General features: G+C 43.3%; 1 protein-coding gene across 1 annotated transcript in view; it reads right to left on the bottom strand.

Annotated features, from left to right (window-relative positions):
* Nucleotides 1-18,607: 18,607 nt before the first annotated feature.
* Nucleotides 18,608-24,516, bottom strand: part of LOC147459899 (O-fucosyltransferase 36-like) — a 39,569-nt gene continuing 33,660 nt past the window's right edge. The window contains exons 3-6 of the mRNA XM_086511077.1: nucleotides 19,211-19,472; nucleotides 19,016-19,130; nucleotides 18,905-18,940; nucleotides 18,608-18,804 (exon numbers count right to left, since the gene is read on the bottom strand). Of these exons, the coding sequence (XP_086367203.1) occupies nucleotides 18,749-18,804; nucleotides 18,905-18,940; nucleotides 19,016-19,130; nucleotides 19,211-19,472 (469 nt within the window). The 3' untranslated portion in view covers nucleotides 18,608-18,748. The remainder of the gene's footprint in view (nucleotides 18,805-18,904; nucleotides 18,941-19,015; nucleotides 19,131-19,210; nucleotides 19,473-24,516) is intronic.

The raw sequence follows: 24,516 nt of genomic DNA, 5'->3' as shown, positions 1-24,516 counted from the left end.
ATTCTTGTTGTAATGGGCACTAAAGAGGACATAGTTTTCAATATTGAGAAATTGGATGGTGCTAATTTCTCATATTGGAAAGATCAGATTTGGGATGTCTTGGTGCAGAAGAAACAGATTCGACCTCTAAAGTTGCAGGGAGTTAAGCCAGAGAACATGGAGAGGGATGATTGGGAGGAGTTGGATGAGATGTGCAGGTCTACCATTAGGCTTTCCCTTTCAAAGTCTGTTTATTACAATGTGAAAGATGCACAGGGTGGAGCTTATGAGCTATGGCAACGGATTTGCGATATGTATGATAAGCATTCGGCTGCTTCTATGGTGTATTGGATTAGAAAGCTTATTGATTTGAGAATGGAGGAAGGTGCTTCCATGAATGCGCATTTGAATGAGTTCAATACAATTTTCAGCCAACTTGCTACGCAGAAAATTACGTTTGAGGACAATGTAAAAGCTATGCTTTTACTTGTCACGTTGCCTGAGTCATGGGACACATTTAGGACAACCATAAGTAACTCGGTTCCTGCGGATGAGTTGACAAGTACTAATGTGGAGTCTAGTCTTCTCACGGAAGAGATTAATCGAAAGAATAATGCAGGTAGTAAGTCTTCTAGTGCAATGGTTGTCAGAGGCAGGACTATGGACAAGTATAAGTCCAACAGGGGTAAATCTAGGAGCAAGTCCCGTGCAGGCACAAGTAAAAAGGATGTGGAATGTTTTCATTGTGGTAGAAAAGGCCATTTCAAAAAGGATTGCTACAAGTGGAAAAGGGAAAATGGAGATGGTAAGAAGAAAGACCATGATGCTAAGGACAAGCCTAAATCCACTGTCAAGATTGAGGAGTTAAATGCAACACAGGGAGAATGTAGCTCTCAAGATGACCATGTATGTGCTCCGACTAGTGCTACTAGTGAAGAGCTTGGTGATGTGTTGCTTGCATCCTATTTTGATAACGCTTTTCTTCTCACTCATGAGCGTAGTATGCCTATGGATTGGGTCATTGACAGTGGTGCTTCTTTTCACGTTACGCCTCATAGGTCGTGGTTTCATGACTATGATGCTTCGAGCACAGGTACTGTCAGGATTGCCGATGGGCGTTCTATGCAGATTCATGGCATTGGGGATATTCATTTGGCTATGCCAAACTCTACTACGTTTGTCTTGCAGCGTGTGCGTCATGTGCCGGCTCTTGCAAAAAGCTTGATTAGTGTGGGTCAGTTGGATTCACTTGGTTTCAATGTATCTTTTGGTGATCGAGGTTGGAAGATCACTAAGGGCAGCCTTGTTTTGGTTAAAGGTGCTAAGAGGAATACGTTGTATTCCCTTTGTGTAGCTAGTGTGGCTGATCACATTGTGGGGATCACTGAGCAACCTCCTGCTTCTTTATGGCATCAGCGTTTGGGGCATATGTCACTAAAAGGTTTGAAGTTGTTGGCACGTGCGGATTACATTCCCGTTTTAGATTTTGGTGGTTTTGAGTTTTGTGAGCATTGCCTTTATGGTCGACATGCTCGGTCTTCTCATAAGAAAAGTGTTCCACACAGATCTTTGGAAAAGCTAGCTTTGGTGCATAGTGATGTATGTGGGCCGATGCCCAATGCTTCTCTTGGAGGTGCTATGTACTTTGTTACGTTCATTGATGATGCTAGCAGGAAGGTATGGGCATACCCCATTCGTAAGAAGGATATGGTGTTTGATATATTTAAGCAATGGTTGGCTCTTGTCGAGAACCAATCAGGTTGTAAGTTGAAGTGCTTACGTACGGACAATGGGGGTGAATTTATGTCTCATGCTTTCACAACATTATGTGTTGAGAAGGGTATACGGCGCGAGCTTAGTGCTCCCTATACACCTCCTCAAAATGGTGTGGCAGAGCGCATGAACAGGACTATATAGGAAAAAGTCCGTAGTATGCTTTCTATGGCTGGTTTGTCAAATGGATTTTGGGCTGAAGCTATTGCCACTTCTGTGCATTTGATAAATCGTTCACCTAGTGTTCCTTTGGGTTTCAAAGTGCCTGAAGAGGTATGGACAGGTTTGCCACCTTCGTATGGTCACCTTCGTGTTTTTGGCTGTGAAGCTTATGTACATGTACCTAAGGCAAAACGCAGCAAATTGGATCCAAAGAGCAAGAGATGTATCTTCTTGGGTTATGGTAGCTCTGGTGAGATGGGTTATCGATTGTGGGATCCTATTGACAGGAAGATTGTGCGTAGCCATGATGTTGTTTTTCATGAGGACTCTATGTATAGAGCATCACTGCGAACGGTTGAGGTTCGGCGTGTGATATTTGAGGAGGATGGTCATCGGTATGATGGTCCCATGGCTGCTCGTGGGCAGCCCATTGACCCTCAAGTGGGAGATCAGCCCTTGTTGGGAGATCATGTAGATGTGGGACAGCCAGATGCACCTCCTGCACAGTCTTTGAGGCGTTCAGAGCGGCGTGCAAGACAGCCTCAGCGTTTTGTGCCTTCTATGGATTATGTATTGTTGACTGATTGCGGGGAGCCATCATGTTATGATGAGGCCATGTCTAGTGTTGACAAGCTCAAGTGGGAGCAGGCTATGCAGTCAGAGATGGATTCGTTGATCCAAAATGAAACGTGGGAGCTTACTCCTTTGCCAAAGGGTAAGAAGGCACTACCATGCAAGTGGGTTTACAAGATAAAATTGTGTTCAATGGATGCAAAGCCTAGGTACAAAGCAAGGCTTGTGGCTAAAGGATTCAAGCAACAGAAGGGCATTGATTTTGACGAGATCTTCTCCCCAGCTGTGAAGATGTCTACTTTGCGTATGTTGTTTGCCTTGGTAGCTACAGAAGACATGGAGTTGAAGCAAATGGATGTAAAGACAGCTTTCTTACATCCGGACTTGCACGAGGATTTGTACATGGAGCAACCAAGTGGGTTTGTTATTCATGGTTCAAAGAAGATGGTATGCCGGCTTCTTAAGACCTTGTATGGGCTGAAGCAATCATCTCGTGAATGGTATCGTAAGTTTGATGCATTCATGAGTTCATTGGGCTATGTACGCAGTTATGAGGACCCATGCCTCTATACTCGCAAGGCTGCAGATGGTAGTCTTATTGTTTTGGTTTTGTATGTGGATGACATGCTGATCGCAGGGAAGTGTATTTCTGATGTGGATGCCTTGAAACATAGGCTACATGAGACCTTTTCCATGAAGGATCTTGGGGATGCCAGTCATATTTTGGGTATGCGGATCACTCGTAATCGTTCTCGCAAGATGCTCTTTCTTAGTCAGAAAGAGTACATTGACAAGGTGCTTGAGCGTTTTCATATGGAAGGGGGGAAGGCCATTAGTACCCCGTTGCCTCCATATGTAAAACTCAGCCATGATGACTGCCCTCAGACAGATTTGGAGACTACAGAGATGTCTCAGATTCCCTATGCATCAGCTGTTGGTTCCTTGATGTATGCCATGGTGGCTACGCGTCCAGATCTTGCTCATGCAGTTGGTGTGGTTAGCAGGTACATGTCTAACCCGGGCAAGCGTCATTGGGATGCAGTGAGAGGTATTCTCAAATACTTGAGAGGGACTTCAGAGTTGTCCCTATGTTATGGTGAGAAGGATATGTCTGTTTGCGGATATACAGATTCAGACTATGCAGGGTCAGTGGACTCGAGGAAGTCTACTAGCGGCTATGTGTTCACAATTGCAGGTGGACCGGTTTCGTGGGCATCACGTTTATAGCCATGCGTTGCTTTGAGCACTACAGAGGCTGAATATATGGCTGCCACTGAGGTTGCCAAGGAGGCCGTATGGCTCTCACGACTAGTGGGAGATCTTGGTATGGCTGGTGATGCTCCGATTCTACATTGTGATAGCCAGAGTGCCATAGCGTTGGCACGGAATCCTGTCTTCCATGCGAAGACAAAGCACATTGAGGTGAGGTATCACTTCATACGAGAGGTGCTAGAGGACAAGCGCATAGAGCTTGTCAAGGTACACACTAACGATAACCCTGCTGATCTACTCACGAAGTCGTTAGCCTCACAGCGGTTTGCACACTGTAGATCGCTGATGGGTATGGCTTGACTTCTTTTGCTGTACTTTGGCCACTTTAAAGGCACACTGCCTTTAAGTGGGAGATTGTTGGGTTAAAGGCCCGTGTGCCCGGATGCCCGTTGTTCAGCCGCCCATGTACAGCCATTCATTTACTCATTCATAATAACTATACTCATAACTACACATTGTAGTGTGAGTACCGCCCCGCCACACACTGTGTCTATCTCCTTCTTCGTGCTGGCTCTCTGTGTGTGTGCTCTCCGATCCCAACATGTCAAGTGCACCACATTTGGCATACACATTGACCAAGGCTGTGCCGAGCACATCACTTTTCAGTAGCCTCTGACTAACAATATCATCGTGAATATTTGTGTGCATATCAGCATCTTGCGTAGAGCCACAATGCGCCTGCCTTTCAAATGCACGTGTAGGTGATTGCATCTGGAGACAGCAGGCCCTCACTATGCATCAGGTGAAAAAAGCCCACAACTTCCTAGCCTTGTCTCGGTTGGGCATATCCTGCAATCAGTGCATTCCACAAGATGACATCTCGCATAGTAAATTTTTTGTGCGGTGCACCACACTTGACATAATTATTGACCAACAATTTTCCCAAGTATGCATTCTTTTCAAGTAACCAACCCACTATCGCAAATATCAGCATAACTGCTACTGCCTTGGTACAAAACCTTCTCGTTAGCACAGTCTTTAAGTGAGCTCACAAAAGGAAGATTCATCTTGTTACTCTTTATTTTTGCTTGTGTAGCCTTTACTGTTGCTTGCTTGGCGACGTTTCAAGAGAAAACGGATGTGTGTGGAGCAAGGAATTTCCAAGCACAAATTTTTTTGCAACAACCCTTGGTTAACAATATCATAGAAAATATTTAAGCCCATATCAGCATCTTGGGTAGAGCCACATGCCTTTAAGATGCATGCATAGGTGATTGCATATGGACAGAAGCCCTCACTTTGCAACCGCTAAAAACAGCCTAAAGCTTTCTAGCCGTGGCGCTCCTATTGTGCGTATCCTGCAATCAGTGCATTCCAAGAGATGCCACTTGAATAATAAGCTCCTCAAGCACTTTTTGTGCTTTCTGCATACATGCCAAGGCAGTGCCAAGTACACTGTTTTTTCGAACAATGTCAATTCTTTTGCCCATATCAGCATCTTGCATAACGCCACATGCCTTCAAGCTACAAGTGTAGATGAATGCATTTGGAGAGCTTCCTTCTCTTTGCATGTGCTGAAAATAGCCCAAAGTTTCCTGGCCCTACCGTTATTGGGCAATATCCGGCGATCAAAGCATTCCAAGAGACGACATTCCAGAGAGGAAGCTCGTCAAGCACTTTTTGTAAAAACAGTCTAGAGCTTCGTGCCCTGCCACTATTGAGCATATCCCGTGATCAAAGCATTCCAAGAGATGACATTCTGGACAGGAATCCCATATCAGCATCTTGCATAACGCCACATGCCTTCAAGATACAAGCATAGTTGAATGCATTTGGAGACCTTCCTTCTCTTTGCATGTGCTGAAAAGCCCAAAGTTTCCTGGCCCTGCCGCTATTGGGCAATATCCCATGATCAAAGCATTCCAAGAGATGACATTCCGAAGAGGAAGCTCATCAAGCACTTTCTGTGAAAACAGTCCAGAGCTTCCTGGCCCTGCCACTATTGAGCATATCCCGCAATCAAAGCATTCCAAGAGATGACATTTTGGAGAGGAAGCTCGTCTAGCACTTTTCGTGCTTCATGAAGTACAACACATTTGTCATACATGTTAGCCAAGGCAGTGCCAAGCACTTTTTGTGAAAACAGTTCAGAGCTTCCTGCCACGATCAAAGCATGTTAGCCAAGGCAGTGCCAATAACCTCTCTCTCTTTTGTGAAAACAATCCAGAGCATATCCCGCAATCAAAGCAATCCAAGAGATGACATTCTGGAGAGGAAGCTCGTCTAGCACTTTTTGTGCTTCATGAAGTACACCACATTTGTCATACATGTTAGCCAAGGCAGTGCCAAGCACTTTTTGTGAAAACAGTCCAGAGCTTCCTACCGCGATCAAAGCATGTTAGCCAAGGTAGTGCCAATAACCTCTCTCTCTTTTGTGAAAACAGTCTAGAGCATATCCCGCAATTAAAGCAATCCAAGAGATGACATTATGGAGAGGAAGCTCGTCTAGCACTTTTTGTGCTTCATGAAGTACACCACATTTGTCATACATGTTAGCCAAGGCAGTGCCAAGCACTTTTTGTGAAAACAGTCCAGAGCTTCCTGCCGCGATCAAAGCATGTTAGCCAAGGCAGTGCCAATAACCTCTCTCTCTTTTGTGAAAACAGTCCAGAGCATATCCCACAATCAAAGCAATCCAAGAGATGACATTCTGGAGAGGAAGCTCGTCTAGCACTTTTTGTGCTTCATAAAGTACACCACATTTGTCATACATGTTAGCCAAGGCAGTGCCAAGCACTTTTTGTGAAAACAGTCTAGAGCTTCCTGCCGCGATCAAAGCATGTTAGCCAAGGTAGTGCCAATAACCTCTCTCTCTTTTGTGAAAACAGTCCAGAGCATATCCCGCAATCAAAGCAATCCAAGAGATGACATTCTGGAGAGGAAGCTCGTCTAGCACTTTTTGTGCTTCATGAAGTACACCACATTTGTCATACATGTTAGCCAAGGCAGTGCCAATAACCTCTCTCTCTTTTGTGAAAACAGTCCAGCGCATATCCCGCAATCAAAGCAATCCAAGAGATGACATTCTGGAGAGGAAGCTCGTCTAGCACTTTTTGTGCTTCATGAAGTACACCACATTTGTCATACATGTTAGCCAAGGCAGTGCCAAGCACTTTTTGTGAAAACAGTCCAGAGCTTCCTGCCGTGATCAAAGCATGTTAGCCAAGGCAGTGCCAATAACCTCTCTCTCTTTTGTGAAAACAGTCCAGAGCATATCCCGCAATCAAAGCAATCCAAGAGATGACATTCTGGAGAGGAAGCTCGTCTAGCACTTTTTGTGCTTCATGAAGTACACCACATTTGTCATACATGTTAGCCAAGGCAGTGCCAATAACCTCTCTCTCTTTTGTGAAAACAGTCCAGAGCATATCCCGCAATCAAAGCAATCCAAGAGATGACATTCTGGAGAGGAAGCTCGTCTAGCACTTTTTGTGCTTCATGAAGTACACCACATTTGTCATACATGTTAGCCAAGGCAGTGCCAAGCACTTTTTGTGAAAACAGTCCAGAGCTTCCTGCCGTGATCAAAGCATGTTAGCCAAGGCAGTGCCAATAACCTCTCTCTCTTTTGTGAAAACAGTCCAGAGCATATCCCGCAATCAAAGCAATCCAAGAGATGACATTCTGGAGAGGAAGCTCGTCTAGCACTTTTTGTGCTTCATGAAGTACACCACATTTGTCATACATGTTAGCCAAGGCAGTGCCAAGCACTTTTTGTGAAAACAGTCCAGAGCTTCCTGCCGCAATCAAAGCATGTTAGCCAAGGCAGTGCCAATAACCTCTCTCTCTTTTGTGAAAACAGTCTAGAGCATATCCCGCAATCAAAGCAATCCAAGAGATGACATTCTGGAGAGGAAGCTCGTCTAGCACTTTTTGTGCTTCATGAAGTACACCACATTTGTCATACATGTTAGCCAAGGCAGTGCCAAGCACTTTTTGTGAAAACAGTCCAGAGCTTCCTGTCGCGATCAAAGCATGTTAGCCAAGGCAGTGCCAATAACCTCTCTCTCTTTTGTGAAAACAGTCCAGAGCATATCCCGCAATCAAAGCAATCCAAGAGAAGACATTCTGGAGAGGAAGCTCGTCTAGCACTTTTTGTGCTTCATGAAGTACACCACATTTGTAATACATGTTAGCCAAGGTAGTGCCAAGCACTTTTTGTGAAAACAGTCCAGAGCTTCCTGTCGTGATCAAAGCATGTTAGCCAAGGCAGTGCCAATAACCTCTCTCTCTTTTGTGAAAACAGTCTAGAGCATATCCCGCAATCAAAGCAATCCAAGAGATGACATTCTGGAGAGGAAGCTCGTCTAGCACTTTTTGTGCTTCATGAAGTACACCACATTTGTCATACATGTTAGCCAAGGCAGTGCCAAGCACTTTTTGTGAAAACAGTCCAGAGCTTCCTGCCGCGATCAAAGCATGTTAGCCAAGGCAGTGCCAATAACCTCTCTCACTTTATTCTGCGTTTTAGTGCACAATGCAGCTCTCTCTCTCTCTCTCTCTCTCTCTCTCTCTCTCTCTCTCTCTCTCTCTCTCTCTCTCTCTCTCTCAATATCTCTTTGCGCTTCCATCTCCTTTTCATGATGTGCTGCGGCCCAGTGCTTTGATCTTCTTGCGCCATTGCGTTTTTCGCTATTTCTGTCTGCGTTTTACCATGCGTTTTTTATTTTACAAACTCTCCTATTTTAAGATCCACTTAATTCTCGCCACATGGCATAGCTAGCTTTGCTGCATTCTTCAAATTGTTATTACATAATCAAGGTAAAAATGGGGTGTTCTATTCTAAAGCCCAGTGGATAGAAATGATGTGTGTGTGAACCCGTTTCCACCTTGATCATCTTATGAATGTAGGGACAAGAAAATCATTCCATGTCCCAATTATCCCTACATTCAATTTTGTTCGAGTAAACGGAAGACAATAATTATTGTTTCGTAGAACCTAGGCATGACAAACCTCCATTTTTGCCATCTTACACATTTTTGGAGGGTGGTGATAGACTCAGACTCATATAACAGAAGTGAGGCCTTTTTACAGAGCTGAATGGCAGAAGACAAGAGGCTCCTTTTGAGGAGAGACAAGGGGTAGGAAACTGGGTGTTGGAAGACAGAGGCATTCCTCTTTAGACAGTAATCTCCCGATTCAAAAAATATATGAAAGGTAAGTAAGTTAAAAAGAATGGTGGAGAACAAAACCCTCAACCAATGTCAGTTTTTTATAGTCCGCATCCTTGTTTGTTAGAATGATTGCCTATCCTTCCCATAATTTAAAGGAGTAGTTTTAGAGAAGCTAAACAATACTGAAAGAAAGAATCACATGAAGAGATTTCCTGCTTCTCAATGTGAAGAGACAATTCCTGTTTGTACGAGGAGAAGTCTTGGGAGATCCACAAGAAGTTTTAGACAAATTCTCACAATAAATCCCACATTGTGACTTACCTCAACATCATGAGTTTCTGTGAGGGAGGCACTGCATACCTAGCTAGGTACGATTGGGGGCAGGGGACCGCCGGCCCGGTGGAGGGCCGGTGGTCCCCTACCGCCAATCGTACCTAGCTAGTTATGTGGTGCCTCTCGAGCAGAAGCTCATGATGTTATGCATGGTATGAAAAACACTGAAAAAGACTCCGTTTTCTCTAAATCTTCTTGGGAGAGGAAGCTTGTCCAATGAGCATTTACATAAAAAGCTTGGCATAGAATGATGTAGTTTAGTAAGTCCATTGGCTCAAATTTTCTTGAGCAAAATGCACTCAAGAGAAGCATGCCTAACTTAAGGTAGAGTGCATTTATGCGACATAATCAGAATTGCCAAAAATGTTTAGATATTAATAGGAGAGATATGTTAGTCCTCTTGGAGTTTACAGAACAACACTTCTTTTTCTGCAAAAATCAATGCTTTTTTTTTTGTTGCAAAACTCACAATTGTGAGTGGATTATATTGAGCAGCGCAAAAAATTACAGGGTTTTGTCATGCTCATGTTGAGCCATGACAACATCCAGGGATCATAATTACAACGGCTATCTGCAAAAATCAATGCATTTTTAAGCAAATGGTCTCTTTGCGTCATGGTAAAGAGTATACGCATTCTTTTTTTTTTTCCGTATAGTACATTATATCCCCTACTACTTTTTAAGAAACAAGCATAGGAACACATAATTTTGAAGGAGAAAAGCTTACTACGCCATAAAATCTGTCTAAAGAAACAAGTCATGTAGCATAATATAAGTAAGGGAAAATTACCAAATACCCCTCTAATTTACTGAAATTTCCAAAATGCCCCTCAAATTTCAAAAAATCCAAAAACACCCCCAATATTTTGTCACAAATTCCCAAAATGCCCTTCAATTTTTCCAAAATTCCCAAAGTACCCCTGGTCGTGAGATTAAATTTCTTGAAAGCCGAAAAAATTTGTAGTTTTTCATAAGAAGACTGATCGTCTATCAATACAAGATGCTAAAACTAGAATTTGGGTATGTTACGTAGGCTTTAGAGATGAATTTCTTCATTATTTTTAGACATAATTGCCCTTTTCGCGAGGTAATTTGTGACAAATTACATGCTAAGCACTCAAAAACGGATCTTAATTGTCAAAAAGGAATAAAGATTAGAAAATCTTTAACAGTCCAACCAAAATAGATACAAGGGTATTTTGGTAATTTTTAAAATTTGAGGGGTATTTTGAGAATTTCGACAAATTAGAGGGGTATTTTGGTAATTTTCCCTATAAGTAAAAACTATTGATATGAGTGTCTAAAAGACATAAGTACAAGATGCTATATTTCTACTATTATTGAATATGCCGACCTGAGAGGAAGAGGAAGCAACGTACTCGACATTTCCTTTTGCCACTACTTTGTTTTCCATGGTTATGTGCACGCGAGCTTCTGGATTTCAACGAGATTCCGTTTTTCTAAAGGAGAAAATTTCTAAGTCTTCTTGTGATATGCATAGGTTGTACCAAGTCACTATCTCTCATATTTAAGTCTGCCTAATATTGGTCATTCCCAAGGAAAAAAAGCTCTCATAATGACCAGCACAAGTGTCCATAGGTGGAACAAATGGTGTAGGATTGGACTAGTTTTTTTTAATTATTTAATTATTTTTCATTTTAGCAAAACTACAATTGTGAGTGGATTATATTGAGCCCAAAAAATTACAAGGTGGGAATGCCAAAGTTTGTGGATGTGCATCCTCTTGAACACCAAACTTTGCCAAGGGAGCACTTGGAATAGGTGTTTCTTTCTTTGGTTGAGGAGTTTTCCAAAGGGATTCCAAGTAGGCATTGAACTCTATGCCCGTGGTTGAGGCTCAAATGGGATTTTACAATGTTTTTGTTTGAGGAAACATTCGTCGAGGTCGTGGGTCGGGGGGGCTGCAAATCAGAGTCGTCCATCACCTCGTCTTTACTGGCGGGAATTTGTGCTTGCAATCATTCGATGCTGGACAGCTCAGCACTGGGAATGTACACAGTCTGCGTGCCAATTGTTTGCCTGCAGCTCAGCACGCAGAATTGCAGTTGCACGGAATGCTGACACGTCAGCCTACGGAACTGGTCACCTGCCTGGGGTTGACCTCTTGAACCGGTGGCCCTCCTCCCCACGACCGTTGACGGCCAGGAATGGTCCCTAAGCCGGAATGGTCCTTGAAATCCTGCTCCCACAGGACTCCCGGCTCCGCCGGTCGCCCTTTGGTCGCAGGGATTCCAAGGAATGGTCCCTACACCTTCATCCATACACAAATCTCAACTGATGCTTAATAAACCTGTGCTTTATATACATTTCTGTATTGGTAAGAAAGATTGTAGGGAGTATCTAGTTTTTGAGCTTCTTGTCTACTCCTTTTATGGAACTAAGTAGCACCATAGAGGGATCTCTGAATTCTAATCCTATAGACATTTTGGATCCCAAATTGATGAGCCCTCTTCAACTTCTTGGCAATTCAACTACTCTATTTTCGTGATGAATCCGTCAAGGTCGGATATGCAATATAAATAAAGTGTATGGAGTGTGTGTGTGTGTGTGTGTGTGTGTGCGCGTGTGAGAGAGAGAGAGAGAGAGAGAGAGAGAGAGAGAGAATACAAGGGAGAAAGAGATTCCAAGGCAATGCAACCTCATCTCTAATTGGCTTTAGCTTGTCCTTGCGGGTCTCTAAAATGGTCTGAAGTTGTGCGCATGGATTTTTTTTTGGTTAAAAAACCATTAATATTTCAAACCTTAGATTTTTTTTAAAGCTTAGGAAGTTATACTTTAGACATGATGATAAGGTGGTCTGAGTGATCTGAGGGTCTAGGACTTTTAGTCTTGGCATATTCAACGTGGTTTTTTGTATGTTTTGTTTTGTGTCGTTACTAGCATCATGGCTCGTTACTTACTAGCAAGACAACCTCGTTGCTGACTCTTCCTGCTCCAACCCCCCACACGCCCCGCCCGCCCCCTTCACACACCCCTGCTAGGTGCTTTTTTGCGCACTCATGTTATTTTGTCTTTTCCGCGCTATTCTTGCTTTATCTTCGGCGTGAATCGTAAATCTATCTTTGGCGTTGATTTAGCCATTATCTTTGGTGCTAGTAGTTTGCTTCTTATGCCCTAGGTTGAGACCGATTCCACTTGAATGCGAATCTTCCTGCCGGCTCAGAAGACTTTCCCTATTAAAGAAAAAGATAAAGTGGTCGACCTTAACACTAAAGGATTTAACTTTGAGGTAAAGACACTCAAGGCACCATTTGTACAAATGTAAACAAGTTGGCTATTGGCTCTACTTCCCTTAGACCAGGCATCTCATTTGCGAGCATTCTGAAGGGTCCCAAGCCTACGGACAACAGCAAAGTAACAACTTTGAGGCCATGAAAAATTGAAGAATGTAAAGACCCGACTCAAACACGAACTCAAAGAAGATAACAGACAAATAGAGATCATCCATAGTGGTAGCAAAAAAACTAACTCATAGGCCGAATGCAGTGGGCTACTTAAAGATGGGTATGTGGATCGAGAATATAGTGCTTTAACGAAGTCTCTTCCACAGCAAGTGGTGATAACGGAGGCCCTCACGGTTGCGATTCCACCAACACTTATAAAAAAGCAGCTAGCCATGCAAGCAAAGCTATTTGAAGCCTTTAAAACCACCTTTAGTTCCAAGGAGGGGTACTAAAAGAAGCTTGTTTTTAACGAAATTCACACTAAGGGAGTAAGGGACGTTACGACCTAACCAAGGGACAAAGGTTTTCTAAAATCCTTTAGTAAGTGCGGTTTAATATGGAGCAAAAATGGTGTTTTCTATTCTAAAGCCAAGTGGATGGAAATAATGTGTGTATGTGGACCTATTTCCACCTTGTTCATTCTATGAGCACGTTCAGAATCAAACAAGTTGTGTGTGTGTGTGTGTGTAATTACCTTGATTATTATAGTATGAGGTAGATAGGTTTTTTTGTAAAAATTGTTGTGTTAAATAAATAAAAAATCAAGTAGGTATACAGTAAGTGGCCTCAATAAATGGTAGTTGCATGGTAGAAGGCCAAGTTCTTAGGTATTCTATGAGAATGTTCAAAGTCGAACAAGTGACGTCTGCGCACACGTGTGCGTGTGCTCATGCTTCTCTCCATGGCATGCATGTTTTGTGTGATTGACAAGGACAAAGCACGTGAACACGCTAGTCAATATATATACATCTAAGGACCTCATAGCGTAATAAGTGAGAGGTTCTACCTCTGAGGATCCATACAATGCTCGTATATTCACAACTATCAACAAAGTAGAACACATCAAAGACACCACACTTCCCATAGCTAGAGAATCTACTCCCTAGAGGAGGATCTTTGTGCCCCCTTAAAGCTAGCTAGAGTGCAAACCTTGAGTGGATTGACTCAAGAATACCTATCTTGTAGTGTAATATATGACATAGATATGATGAGAAGATGACCGCCTACAATCTTTTAATTATATCTCAATGAAGAAATAAAAAGGTATCAACACAATAAAAGTCCTAAGAATGCAAAAATATATCTACTTTTGTGGTTATGCCCCGGACCATTTAAGGATCAAGCATGCCACCTATCCAACCCGCACCCCTATAAACACGAAGAGTCTCACCTTGTTGGGAGTGAGCCAATACACAACCTATCCCAACATAGATTATAGCACTATGTGTAGTAGAGGAGTAAAAGAGTTGATATATCCGAGGATAAGAAGGGCGCCATCCTGTCCTCAATGGGTGGGAAATTAAGCCAGATGCCTCATCTTGTGGCACTGCTGCAACACTCCAAAGTGAAACCATAAACCCACTGGTAGATTTCCGATCATATAGATTACAAACCCAATCTGCATCTTTGTCACCATAGAGCTAGATCTTCATGCAAGCCTCATAAAAGAGTGCATAATCCAATTTAGCATTCACATAGCACAATGTGCATCTCATCACATCCAAGAGTGAGATGTTCTTCTTCTTTCATCTTACTCCATGAAAAATCAGAATTCAACATAAATATGATCGTGTACAGCAGTCAATGTGAAAATGATCGTGAGTGAGTTTGCAAGAAAGTTTGGTCTCACTTTTGACCAAGAACCATAGTCTACAGAAGAAGATGTTAACATTCACTTATTAATGTAAAGTAAGGTCATCAATGCAAGCCCTGGATGATTCGAGACTCCCCCATGGCATCTCTCATGCTCTAAGAATTGTTTAAAAGCATGGCAATTTCTTTGCCTTTGTAAAGATATCAGCACTGTATTTTGTGTCACCAGCCAATACCTTCTCTTTGATGAAATGTATGTGCACGTCAATTTTCTCATAAAATATTGGGTATCATGCCATCAATAAAAGCCATGAATCCCTATGTGATAAGACTCACGTCAAGAAGACATGGCAAGGAATGATTACTACCTTCCTCGGCCTCAAATCATATTGTAAGATTTATCTCTTCTTCTATTTCAGTTAGTGTTGACTCCCCTTGTAGATCTTCTTGACATTTCTCCTTGTTGTAGACAATCTTCCTATGATTGTTATTCTTGCACATAAGCTTCCGTGTCTCCCAATCTTGCAAAGCTCGCATTTGCATTAGCCATGGCTGGCCAAGGATAATGGGATATCCATTCCCTTTGGTGGTCATCACGACGAAATCAACATGCTTTTTTATCCCAAGGACCTCCACTCCCACAGACCTGATAAGCCCCAAACGACATGCCTTGCTAGTGTCCCTTCATTGCAGCAAGAGTGGTTGTCGTGGCGGGTCGTTCGCATTCATCATCGGATAGTTTAGGTTTAGCCTCCCTGGCTCTCCTCTTGGATAAGGACAATTATACATGCCATGTCCTCTTTCTCCCATTTCTCCACATGCCCTCTTGGTCCTACACCTTGTACACACAGACATTGGTACCTCCATGGAGAGTTCCATGTATTTCACATGGGTTGAGTTTTTGGGTGCCTTAAAGTGACCAAGGGTCACTACTACTGTTCATTCTCACCCCAAAGCCAAGGGTACACACAAAGCTTCCAATTCCACTCTCATGGTCGCTAACGAGCAGGGCTACAAGCTTCTCAAAAGGGCCCAAGCTTGAGAGCTCAAATTTTTAATTCAAATCAAAGATCAAACATTCAGGAAATTTGAAGTGATCAATTATGAATTTCATCTAGGGTATCCCAAGGGTTTCAAGGCTACAAGCCCAAACACAAAGCTAGGGTTTAAAGACTAAGAATTGTCAAGATCATGCAAGGTAATGGCCTCTTAAATCACGCCAACAGGGCTCAAATTTCAAGAATTTAAAGGAAAATTTGATCAATCAAAGAAGTTTTGTTTTAAAAATTCCCTCTATACAGTTAGGATGTAGGATCAAACTCTATTGTATGACAATGATTTGTGAAGTAATACATGTATTAGTGAGCTCATTTCAACAAGGAGTACCTCATTATAGTGTTATCATATATGTGGTAGTGATGTATGTGAACACAATTATGACCATCAAAGTACTTTTTCCATCACTAGGAGGTTTTTTTCCTCGTGCATTGTATGTACGCCCATCGCTCTAGGAATAACTTATCTTTCTACTTGCACACTAAACAATACACTCTTTGTTGTGTGCCTTGAGCTTATTCATCTTCTTCAAGTTGTGTGTGCGTCCCTACAACCCTAATTCCAACAATTCGTATCAGAGCACGTTGCATCCTCTCGAGCATACTCACCAACATTGCCAAGACCTCCCTGGTCACTTTCTTTGATTTGGGTGATCTTTAGTGAGCTTCAATAGGTCAATAAATACTTTGGAAGGGCTCATAGATTTTGGTGTGCTCATATTTTTTATTCAGACTCATTTCAATTTCGGTTTCCACTACAAGTAGTATTGTTTAAGCAATTTTCCTTTGTTCCAAATTTCTATTACTACAATTTTTAGCAAAATAGGTCTTTTACAATTCTCTTTGGGTTGTCCTATATAGCACATGTTAGTGCTACTTTGTTTTTCCTCTTTTGGGACAATTTTCACATCAGGTGCATTCACTCAATATGGAGGTGCATTCACTCAATATGGCTGACAAAAACACAAATTGAGCACAAATGTTTTCTGATGTTTACTGCTAGAGGACAAATTGGATGGGGATACCTAACTGATGTGGGCTTACATGATGATGCATGTTCTTGTGTCAAAGGGCGTCTGGAATGTTCTATAGGGCATTAATATACGCCCACCTTCTAGCATATCTAGGGCTTAGGCGTGAGGTGTCGAAGGTCATAGTGCTAGTCGGAAGAGCTAGTGTGGATACCAAACTTTTACTACTACTTGGAGACTTATGACCCAAGAAAATCCCTAAGCTATCAAGTTCGATACATTGTTCATATTGATGTTACAAGAGTCACTTTCAAGAAAGAACATGGCTATACAATGTGCAATTGAAGATTACTGCTCAAGAGGAAGTAGTGACATTAATGCAACCACTTCTCGAGGTTCTTCTATGAGTAGGAGGTCACTTGTAGTGCTTCTATTGGCAGCAACTTGTCTAAGAATTTTGGTGAAAAAGGAAAGAAGAAGATGTGTTGCCATTGTTGCAAGGTTAATGATGACTTGATCAATCAATCTCCTAAATTGAAGGCAAAAGAGGCCAAGAAGAATGATGCTAGATCTACTTCCAGTGCAGTTATTGTGGAGTCTTTTGTAGATGGAGACTATGATGTCTTTTGTAGATGGAGACTGTGATGTTGATGTAGATGCAAAATGGGCATTTAGTGCAGAGTGTACTTTAAGATCCGTTTGTTTGTGATGCATGTATGTCAATTGCTAGAGAGTCGTGTGTTTGGTACTTTGGTAGTGATGCTACGAAGCACATTACTTCACATCGTGACATGTTTTCCTCTCTCGAGGCTGTCACTCATGGGAATATGATCACTTATGCCAAGAATGCCACTTATCCGATCAAGGTGACTTGGAAAGGTTATGCTAAGTGCTATGAATGGTAGGTTTTTCACACTTGTTTATGTACTTAATGTACCAGGGATAAAAAAGAACTCTTTGTCTATATCTACACTCACAAGACTTGGTCTTGTTGTCAAATTTGTGGATGACATATGAGCAATTCATGATGTCAAAAAGGAAGAAGATGGGAGGTACCTCAAATGCCCAAGGACTTCAATACAATTAAATACACACCTTAGAATGTAGACAGAGCTATCACTAGGATAGGGGTTGAGGACTTCCTTGCAGTGAGCCCATGAGTATCCGGATTACAACCTTACAAATAGTAGATGAAGACAAAGCAATGGCCACGCTAACTACAAAGGGGTAAAAGAAATCAGTAGAGACAATCCCGGACACAATAGCAAAAAGTACCAAATTACCAAGGGAGGAGCCAGTGAGACCGCAAGGATGTGCAAATGAAGACATTAGCACGATAAAGCTCCCTACCTTTGGCAACGTCAAGGAGAAAAGGACCGAACATCTTAGGAGGATCCTACACCAACACTTACACTTTGATAGACAAGCCAGGTATACAAGACCAGAAAGAACCTACCTTCTACATTACACAAAGTAGTACCCCAACACAGAAACGTGCCAATTGATTTGGCTAAATGGGAGTTTAACCGGATGGTAGCGACAACAGAAAAGAAGCAATGGCCCAAACAATGAGGCACTCCACACCAGGGAGGTGCTAAAATCTTGACCAAGATAGTTGCATGCCATGTTGGCAAGAGAGATTCATTAAAAGATGCTCCAGAGTTGAACGAATGGGCCGAGAGGATGAAGGAGCCCAAAGCAAGAAAAGGGGCTGGGTCTTCTACACCAACAAGACCGACAAAAGCAAAATGGACAACACAACTAGAGCATGTAATAGATGAAGAGGCCACCATCTTCGAGTCCGTTGGATCAAAAACTGATGAAGAGGAAGAGGTTGAACTCCAACCCATAGACCCAACTGCTCAAGAGAGAAAGCCAATGTCTATCTATACCCAGAGAATAGAACAAAGGGAGAAGAAGGTTTAGGAAGAGTAGAAGAGGAAACTGTGGGCCACAGAAGAACGGAAGTAGAGGCAAAGGGAGTCCTCCCGGGAAAAAAGAAAGAACGACTAAGGAAAGAATTACAAGCCCAGAACTTGTCAAAAATGATGAGAGAGAAAATAAAAGAGTAAACTGATCAAGCATCAAAAAGGCATCTTTCCTTGCTTTTGTGTTTTGGCATGCAAGTCCCCTATGCTCAATCCGAGGTTCAACATTAGGGTAATCAAGGTTACTCAAGAGTCTCTCAAAATCACTTGTTTCTTTACGTTCCTACCTCCTCGAGTATATCTTCATCTTTGTTTCAAAATCCAGTTCTCATTCAATCGCTTCGTACAAGGACAGACAACTGCCAAAAAATCGCATGGCACTAATACCCTAAACAATGTCAAATTAGCATTCACATACTCAAATTTAACATTTTCTCACAAGGTACATCATATCATCACATTGCCAAATCTCCCAACTTGAAGAAAGGTTGCAGCACTTTAGCTGCTTGCACATGACCACAACATAAGGTTTAAAAACTCTGAAGGATGATAGGCAAGAACCGAAGTATAGCAGCTTCAAGTGCCCCTGGAACACATTATTCATAACCTTCTGAGTTGAAAGCAGAGTTCTATTATACACTAAGTTCTCATGTACACAAGAATGAAGGGCATGGTGTGTGTCCTACCATCTACTAATAATGAAGCTATCTGCTCATAAGCATCTGGTCAGCAAGTTCAGTTCAAACTTGCAACAAAGTTGGGTTCTTCACCACCACACAAATACTGATCACAACTACTTGCAGCTCCCCACTCGGTTCGCATTCTTAATATATCTACTGAAAAAGTAGAGCCAGAACTACCAAGGAAGGTATTCGACATGGCACAAATCGTCTTGTCTAGCATTGCTATCACCTGCCATATCCATTAAACCAAAGTTAGTTTCCTTTGAGCACAAGACGTATAAATGTCACCAAATGGGCACAAACACTGACCTCTTTATCATTCAGCAATCCGTGACGTGCAAGTGGGGAGTCCCACTTTTCTCCGCTATCATGGTCGGGCCTCTTCACAAGAGAGATCCTCATGCCCTCCTTGTACAACAAGCTTTGCAAAAGGTTTGTTTCACTTTCTTTGGCATCTGTCGACAGGTAGATGACTCTTGCTGATGTTGCACTCACAATCCTCCAAATACAATCTGCTGCCTGTGGAATAGGGTAGAAATGACATTCATGGCCCCTCTTGCTATTTTCATTGCTGTTGCAGAAACAACATGTTCTCTCTCTCTCTCTCTCTCTCTCTCTCTCTCTCTCTCTCTCTCTCTCTCTCTATCTCTCTCTCTCTGTGTGTGTGTGTGTGTGTAGTATTGCTTCCACAGTCCAAACCCTAGCCTCGCTTCCTCAGTCCCCCCCTGGGCAAGGGATCGCTCTGTGGGGGGACGTTAAGCCCTAAGCTTCGCCCTGCTCTTCTTCAGCAACTTATCAGGAGGGCTCAGCATGCTGACAGGAGAATCAATGCCTTGCCATCTTTCTCGCATCTCTCGGCGCCCTATGTTCTAGCGTCTCTCAGCACCGTGTGTCTCGGCGCCCTTGCCTCACAAGCACAGCGATTGCATAGTAGCCCATTAAGTAGAGCTTCAACCCTTGGTCGGAAGCACCCATTAACAAAGCCCGAGCCACTTCCCACTTTTTGATTAAAATTTATCAGAGAGAGTCACACCTCTTACAGTACAAAGAGCTGGTCTCTCCACTCCCAACCCACAAGGTGAAGGAAATGGCTACCAACACGGAACTTCCAAAGGCACCCACAAGACACGGCCAAGTCTGTCGTAGCGGCCCCAACCAAGGCACCTTTGTGAGTGTGTACGCAAGACGTGCATGTCCAGGCACTTAAGAGTAGCTGCATACCCTCTGATTGCACAACCCATTAGCATTAGCATCAATACCCTACACCAAGCATAAACATTTTCACCGCACGGAACCTTTTTCCCCAACTGCGCGTGAACCACCTTTAAAGTGCATTTTATTAATAAGTGACTTTCCATTTACCAAATCGTGGGATTTGTTGGATGGCTGCCCGACCCAACTTTGTGCACCTATAAATACAACCCTTGGGTCACCAGTATCAGGCAGAGGAGCAGAGCAAGGAGCCTCTCAAGTACCAAGCAGTACCCCGTACCCGGTGTACCTATACACCAGCCTTTTCAGCCAGCAGTACCTAGCGTTTTGCATCAGCGTTTTCAGCCAGGAGCGTTTTTGCATCGTCCTCAGCTCCCCAGCAGCAGTACCACAGCAGATCAGCCACACCTCGTCGCGGTCGCCATTCCCATCGCGGCCAAGACACCATTTTCAGCTTTCAGCCAGCAGAACAGTCAGCGTTTTTCAGTTTTCAGCCATCGTCGTTGCTGATGACGACAGTTCAGCCCATAGCCTCGCCGCACTAGCAGATTTCCATCAGCATCCACAGCGATTTCAGATTTCAGCCCATTAGTTTCGACATTGTCGTCGTCATCGTCATCGTCGTCGTCAAACATCATAGCATTTAGAACCATTTTACCAAACTTTGTGCAATCTGAAGCAAATACCTCTCTAATAGAGACTGGAGCCCTTGGGGGGGGGAGGGGTTTGAGACCCCATCCGGTGTCGTATCCTCTCTCTCTCTCTCTCTCTCTCTCTCTCTCTCTCCACCACTCACATCACTTCCTCTCACAGTTTTCCTCTCTCTTGTTTTGGTCATTGCACAATCTCTTATTAAGTCAAGGAAGGCTCTCCCTTCCCTTCAGTAAAGTAACCTTGAGCACCCACTGATCACTCATCTTGAGCTTGCACCATCATTCACTTCCACTGCACATCACATTGATATTAGAGCTCTTTGGCAATGTCCGGTATTATCACTCAAGGTATTCTTTTTGCTTGTTGTGATCGCACGTAACCCAAGACCACTTGGGCGAGCGCGAGCCACCCTAATCTGTGTTTTGAAGAGTGGCAGGTAACCCAGAAAAGAAGGGCTTGTCCACCCTCCTTTTGTTTGTCATGTGCACATTTAACCCTATGTGCATGTGGACAAGCTACTTCAGGACAAGGGTTCAGTTAGCATAGCTTAGGAAGTGTTCTGGCACTTTTGTGAGTCTGTTAGCAGACCATGTATGCCCAAGCACTTGGTGTGGATGCATATCCTCTGGTTGCACACAGCATGATCATCAGCATTACCGTCAGAATCCATCAGGAGCATTTTGCAGTGCATTAAACCTGTTTTCCCTATTTTAGCCATTTTTCACTTATTATTTTTAAGTGACTTTTGTTGGGAACTGGGTAGGGCAAATGAGCCAAGGCAATATAAAAGAAAACCTAGAGCTAGTGAAATCTGGCAGAAGAGGAGGAAGTGCACAGGCAAGGTTCTTTGCAGCAGGCATCTCTCCCTCTCTCTCAAGCAAGAACTCTACAAACCTGGCATTTTTCAGCAATAAAGCCCAACGTTTTCAGCCTTGGTCCACTGGTATTTTCAGCCACTGTCCACAACGTTTTTCAGCCAAGCACCACAATGTTTTTCAAAGCAGCACTTCAGCGTATCCAAGGACAGCAGATCAGCGTTTTGAAGCCTACAAGATCAGCGTTTTTAAACCAGCAAATCCGGCATTTTAAACCAGCAAATCCAACGTTTTTAGACCAGCAAAGGCAGCGTTTTTGAACCAGCAAGGGCAGCGTTTTGCAGCAGCAGAACTCAGCGTTTTAGCAGCAGCAAAACTTAGCGTTTCCAGCAGCAATTCAGCAGATAGATCCAGCAATTGCAGCAGATAAAGAACAGCCTGAAAGGAGCGCCACACGTCGTCTCCGACATAGACACACATTGCATCATGGCCTCACGACTTGCATCAGTAACTTGTACCAGATTTGTGCAACCATAAGTAGACCGCTCTCGCCATAGAGAGTGGGACCTTCGGAGGAGGGTGTTGACAACATTCTAGTGTTGTATTCTTCTCTCTCTATCTCTCAGTCTCAGCACCTTCATTCACAGTGTTTATCCACTTTGTTTGTGATCACTTGCACTCTCTCATTAAAGGAACGGAAGGCTCTCCCTTCCGTAAGTAAAAGGAACCTTGAGCACAATTCGGAGCACTCATCTTGAGCAAAGTTCAACATACACTTACACTGCACCTTACATCGTTCCTCTTTTCCACTCATTGAGAGCGGACCTTGCATTTAGCAGCACGTCAATCCACGTGAGGTGGGAAAAAGCAACCTTGTTGTGAGCGCAAGGACGCCAAGGGGTGCACTCGCAGGAAGAAGTCAAGCTTGGATAAGAGAAAAGCCTTCTTAAACGCAAATTGTAAGCATACCAAGTACCAAGAACCCCAAGTACCCAAGTACCCAAGTACTCAGTGCATGGTCATCACCAGAAGCAGAATCGATACTTTGCGTGAAGGTGATGAGAGTGGAGTTGGAGGAGAAGAAGTCTCTACACCAGGAGAATTTTGCCTCGATCCTTCATCCCCATCTACGCCACGGATTGCACCAAGCCCTATGGAGACTTTGGTCAACTCGATGATGGAGATGATGCTACAACAAGAGGCTCAACGTGCTGCCATGGATAAAGACTCTAAAGAACAAAGGGTAGTTATGGGGCTTGAGCATGAGCAAGCCCGCGAAGCTCAACGCATAGCGGTTGAAGAAAGAAGGGCAGCTATGGAGCTCGAGCATGAGTGAGCACGCGAGGCTCAACACATAGCGGTCAAAGAAAAGCGAGCGGCTATGGAGTTGAGAGCAAGAGGCGTAGAGGGACCAACGCATGCAGGAATTGGTCCTACACGTACTCTCCACGAAGAGCGAGCCACGCAAGGAGGCCAACGAGTCATCACGTAGCGCAGATAGAGACGACGACTCTAACAATCCAGTCACTGAGAAGTTGACGTTCAGTAAGTATGATGGTAAGATGGATGCTTTTGTGATTCATTCTTGGTTGCATCAAATTTACTACTTACTTTGAGAGTAACAAGAAAGCCACCAACAGTAAAGTTTTTGACTCCTATCATGTATCTAGCAGGTGATGTCATTAATTGGTATCAAGTGTCACAAACTGGTGATGTGGCAGGCCCTCGGACACACTCACACCCTGGCAGCAGAAATGCCATGCGACAGCAAACACGCCTCGTGAAATGCGCCGACAGGCTGACGAGGCAAGCTATACGGACGCCCGCAAGTTGCATTGACTGCTTTCGTGGCAGATTTTCCGCAAAACGCATTGGTCTGCTCACGTGACAGTTCATACTGATCTCCACAACTAACGCTTGCAGCTTTTGGTTACAATTGCTTTTGAGTTCGAGAAGCTTTTGAGTTTAAACTTTTGGGGCTCTGCTTTTGGGCATCCCTTGTAAGAATAAGTAAGTCCAAGGGCCTCATTACTCAAGTGCATCTAGACGCAGAGTCAGAGTATGAGTTCCCGCGGACTCTTGTACTTTGCACACAGATTAATATAAAAAGATATACCGAAAGGGGCGCCAATCTTTGGGGCCAATACCTCTTGGCACAGAACTACACCGGGCCGTGTCGTCTTTTGTGAACTGTTTTAAAGTGAATCTCTGTTGTGTCACGGTAGAATCTTGACTTGGGGTGTCCAAGTTTGTTACGGTGGTTTCAGAGCACGACCAATTTCTCTTCTACCAGGAAATCCGATCCTTTTCTCGCAACACTTATAGATTCCAACAAGAATCAGTCGACTTCTTCTGCATCTGCTAATGCGGGAGGAGATCACGAACAAGATTTTGATGACTTAACAAAGGAAGAGTACGGGCCACCTCGGCCTACTCAATACGAACTCCAAGAGATGGAACGTTGACAACAGGTTGACGAGTGCACGAAGCAATGATTAAATTTGCAAAGGATCCTTAGTTTGCAAAATTTTTGTCTCAACAATCCATCGCAAAAGTGTACACTCAGTGACAGAAAGCCACATAACCACCCATCAAACGGACAATCAAGAAACCTCCTCCTCCGAGGATGTTTACAGAACAAGAATTACAGGAGGTGGTTCTGACACAGATCGGTTAGCTTTTGGACGCGAACAACCAATCCAAAAAGCAAGTGAAAAAGCACAAGAAGGGGACTGACTACACTCGTTATTTGGGTCATCAATCTTCTTTTGCCCAGGGTAGAAGAATTGTCAGAACAAGAAGAACTAGGTAGTCTTTTCTCGATATGTTCGGGAAATTTGACTTACCCCACTAATGAGATCTTGACTCAAAGAACCCGACAGACCTCTAACAATGAAAGTAGAAAGAGAAAGAGTTTCCAAGAAAAGAAAGATA

Source organism: Adiantum capillus-veneris, chromosome 4 (genome assembly GCF_014529385.1).
Source record: "Adiantum capillus-veneris isolate H3 chromosome 4, ASM1452938v2, whole genome shotgun sequence".
NCBI classification, from domain to species: domain Eukaryota; kingdom Viridiplantae; phylum Streptophyta; class Polypodiopsida; order Polypodiales; family Pteridaceae; genus Adiantum; species Adiantum capillus-veneris.
The sequence above is the reverse complement of the archived record's forward strand: the minus strand, read 5'-3'. Positions and strand labels throughout refer to the sequence as shown.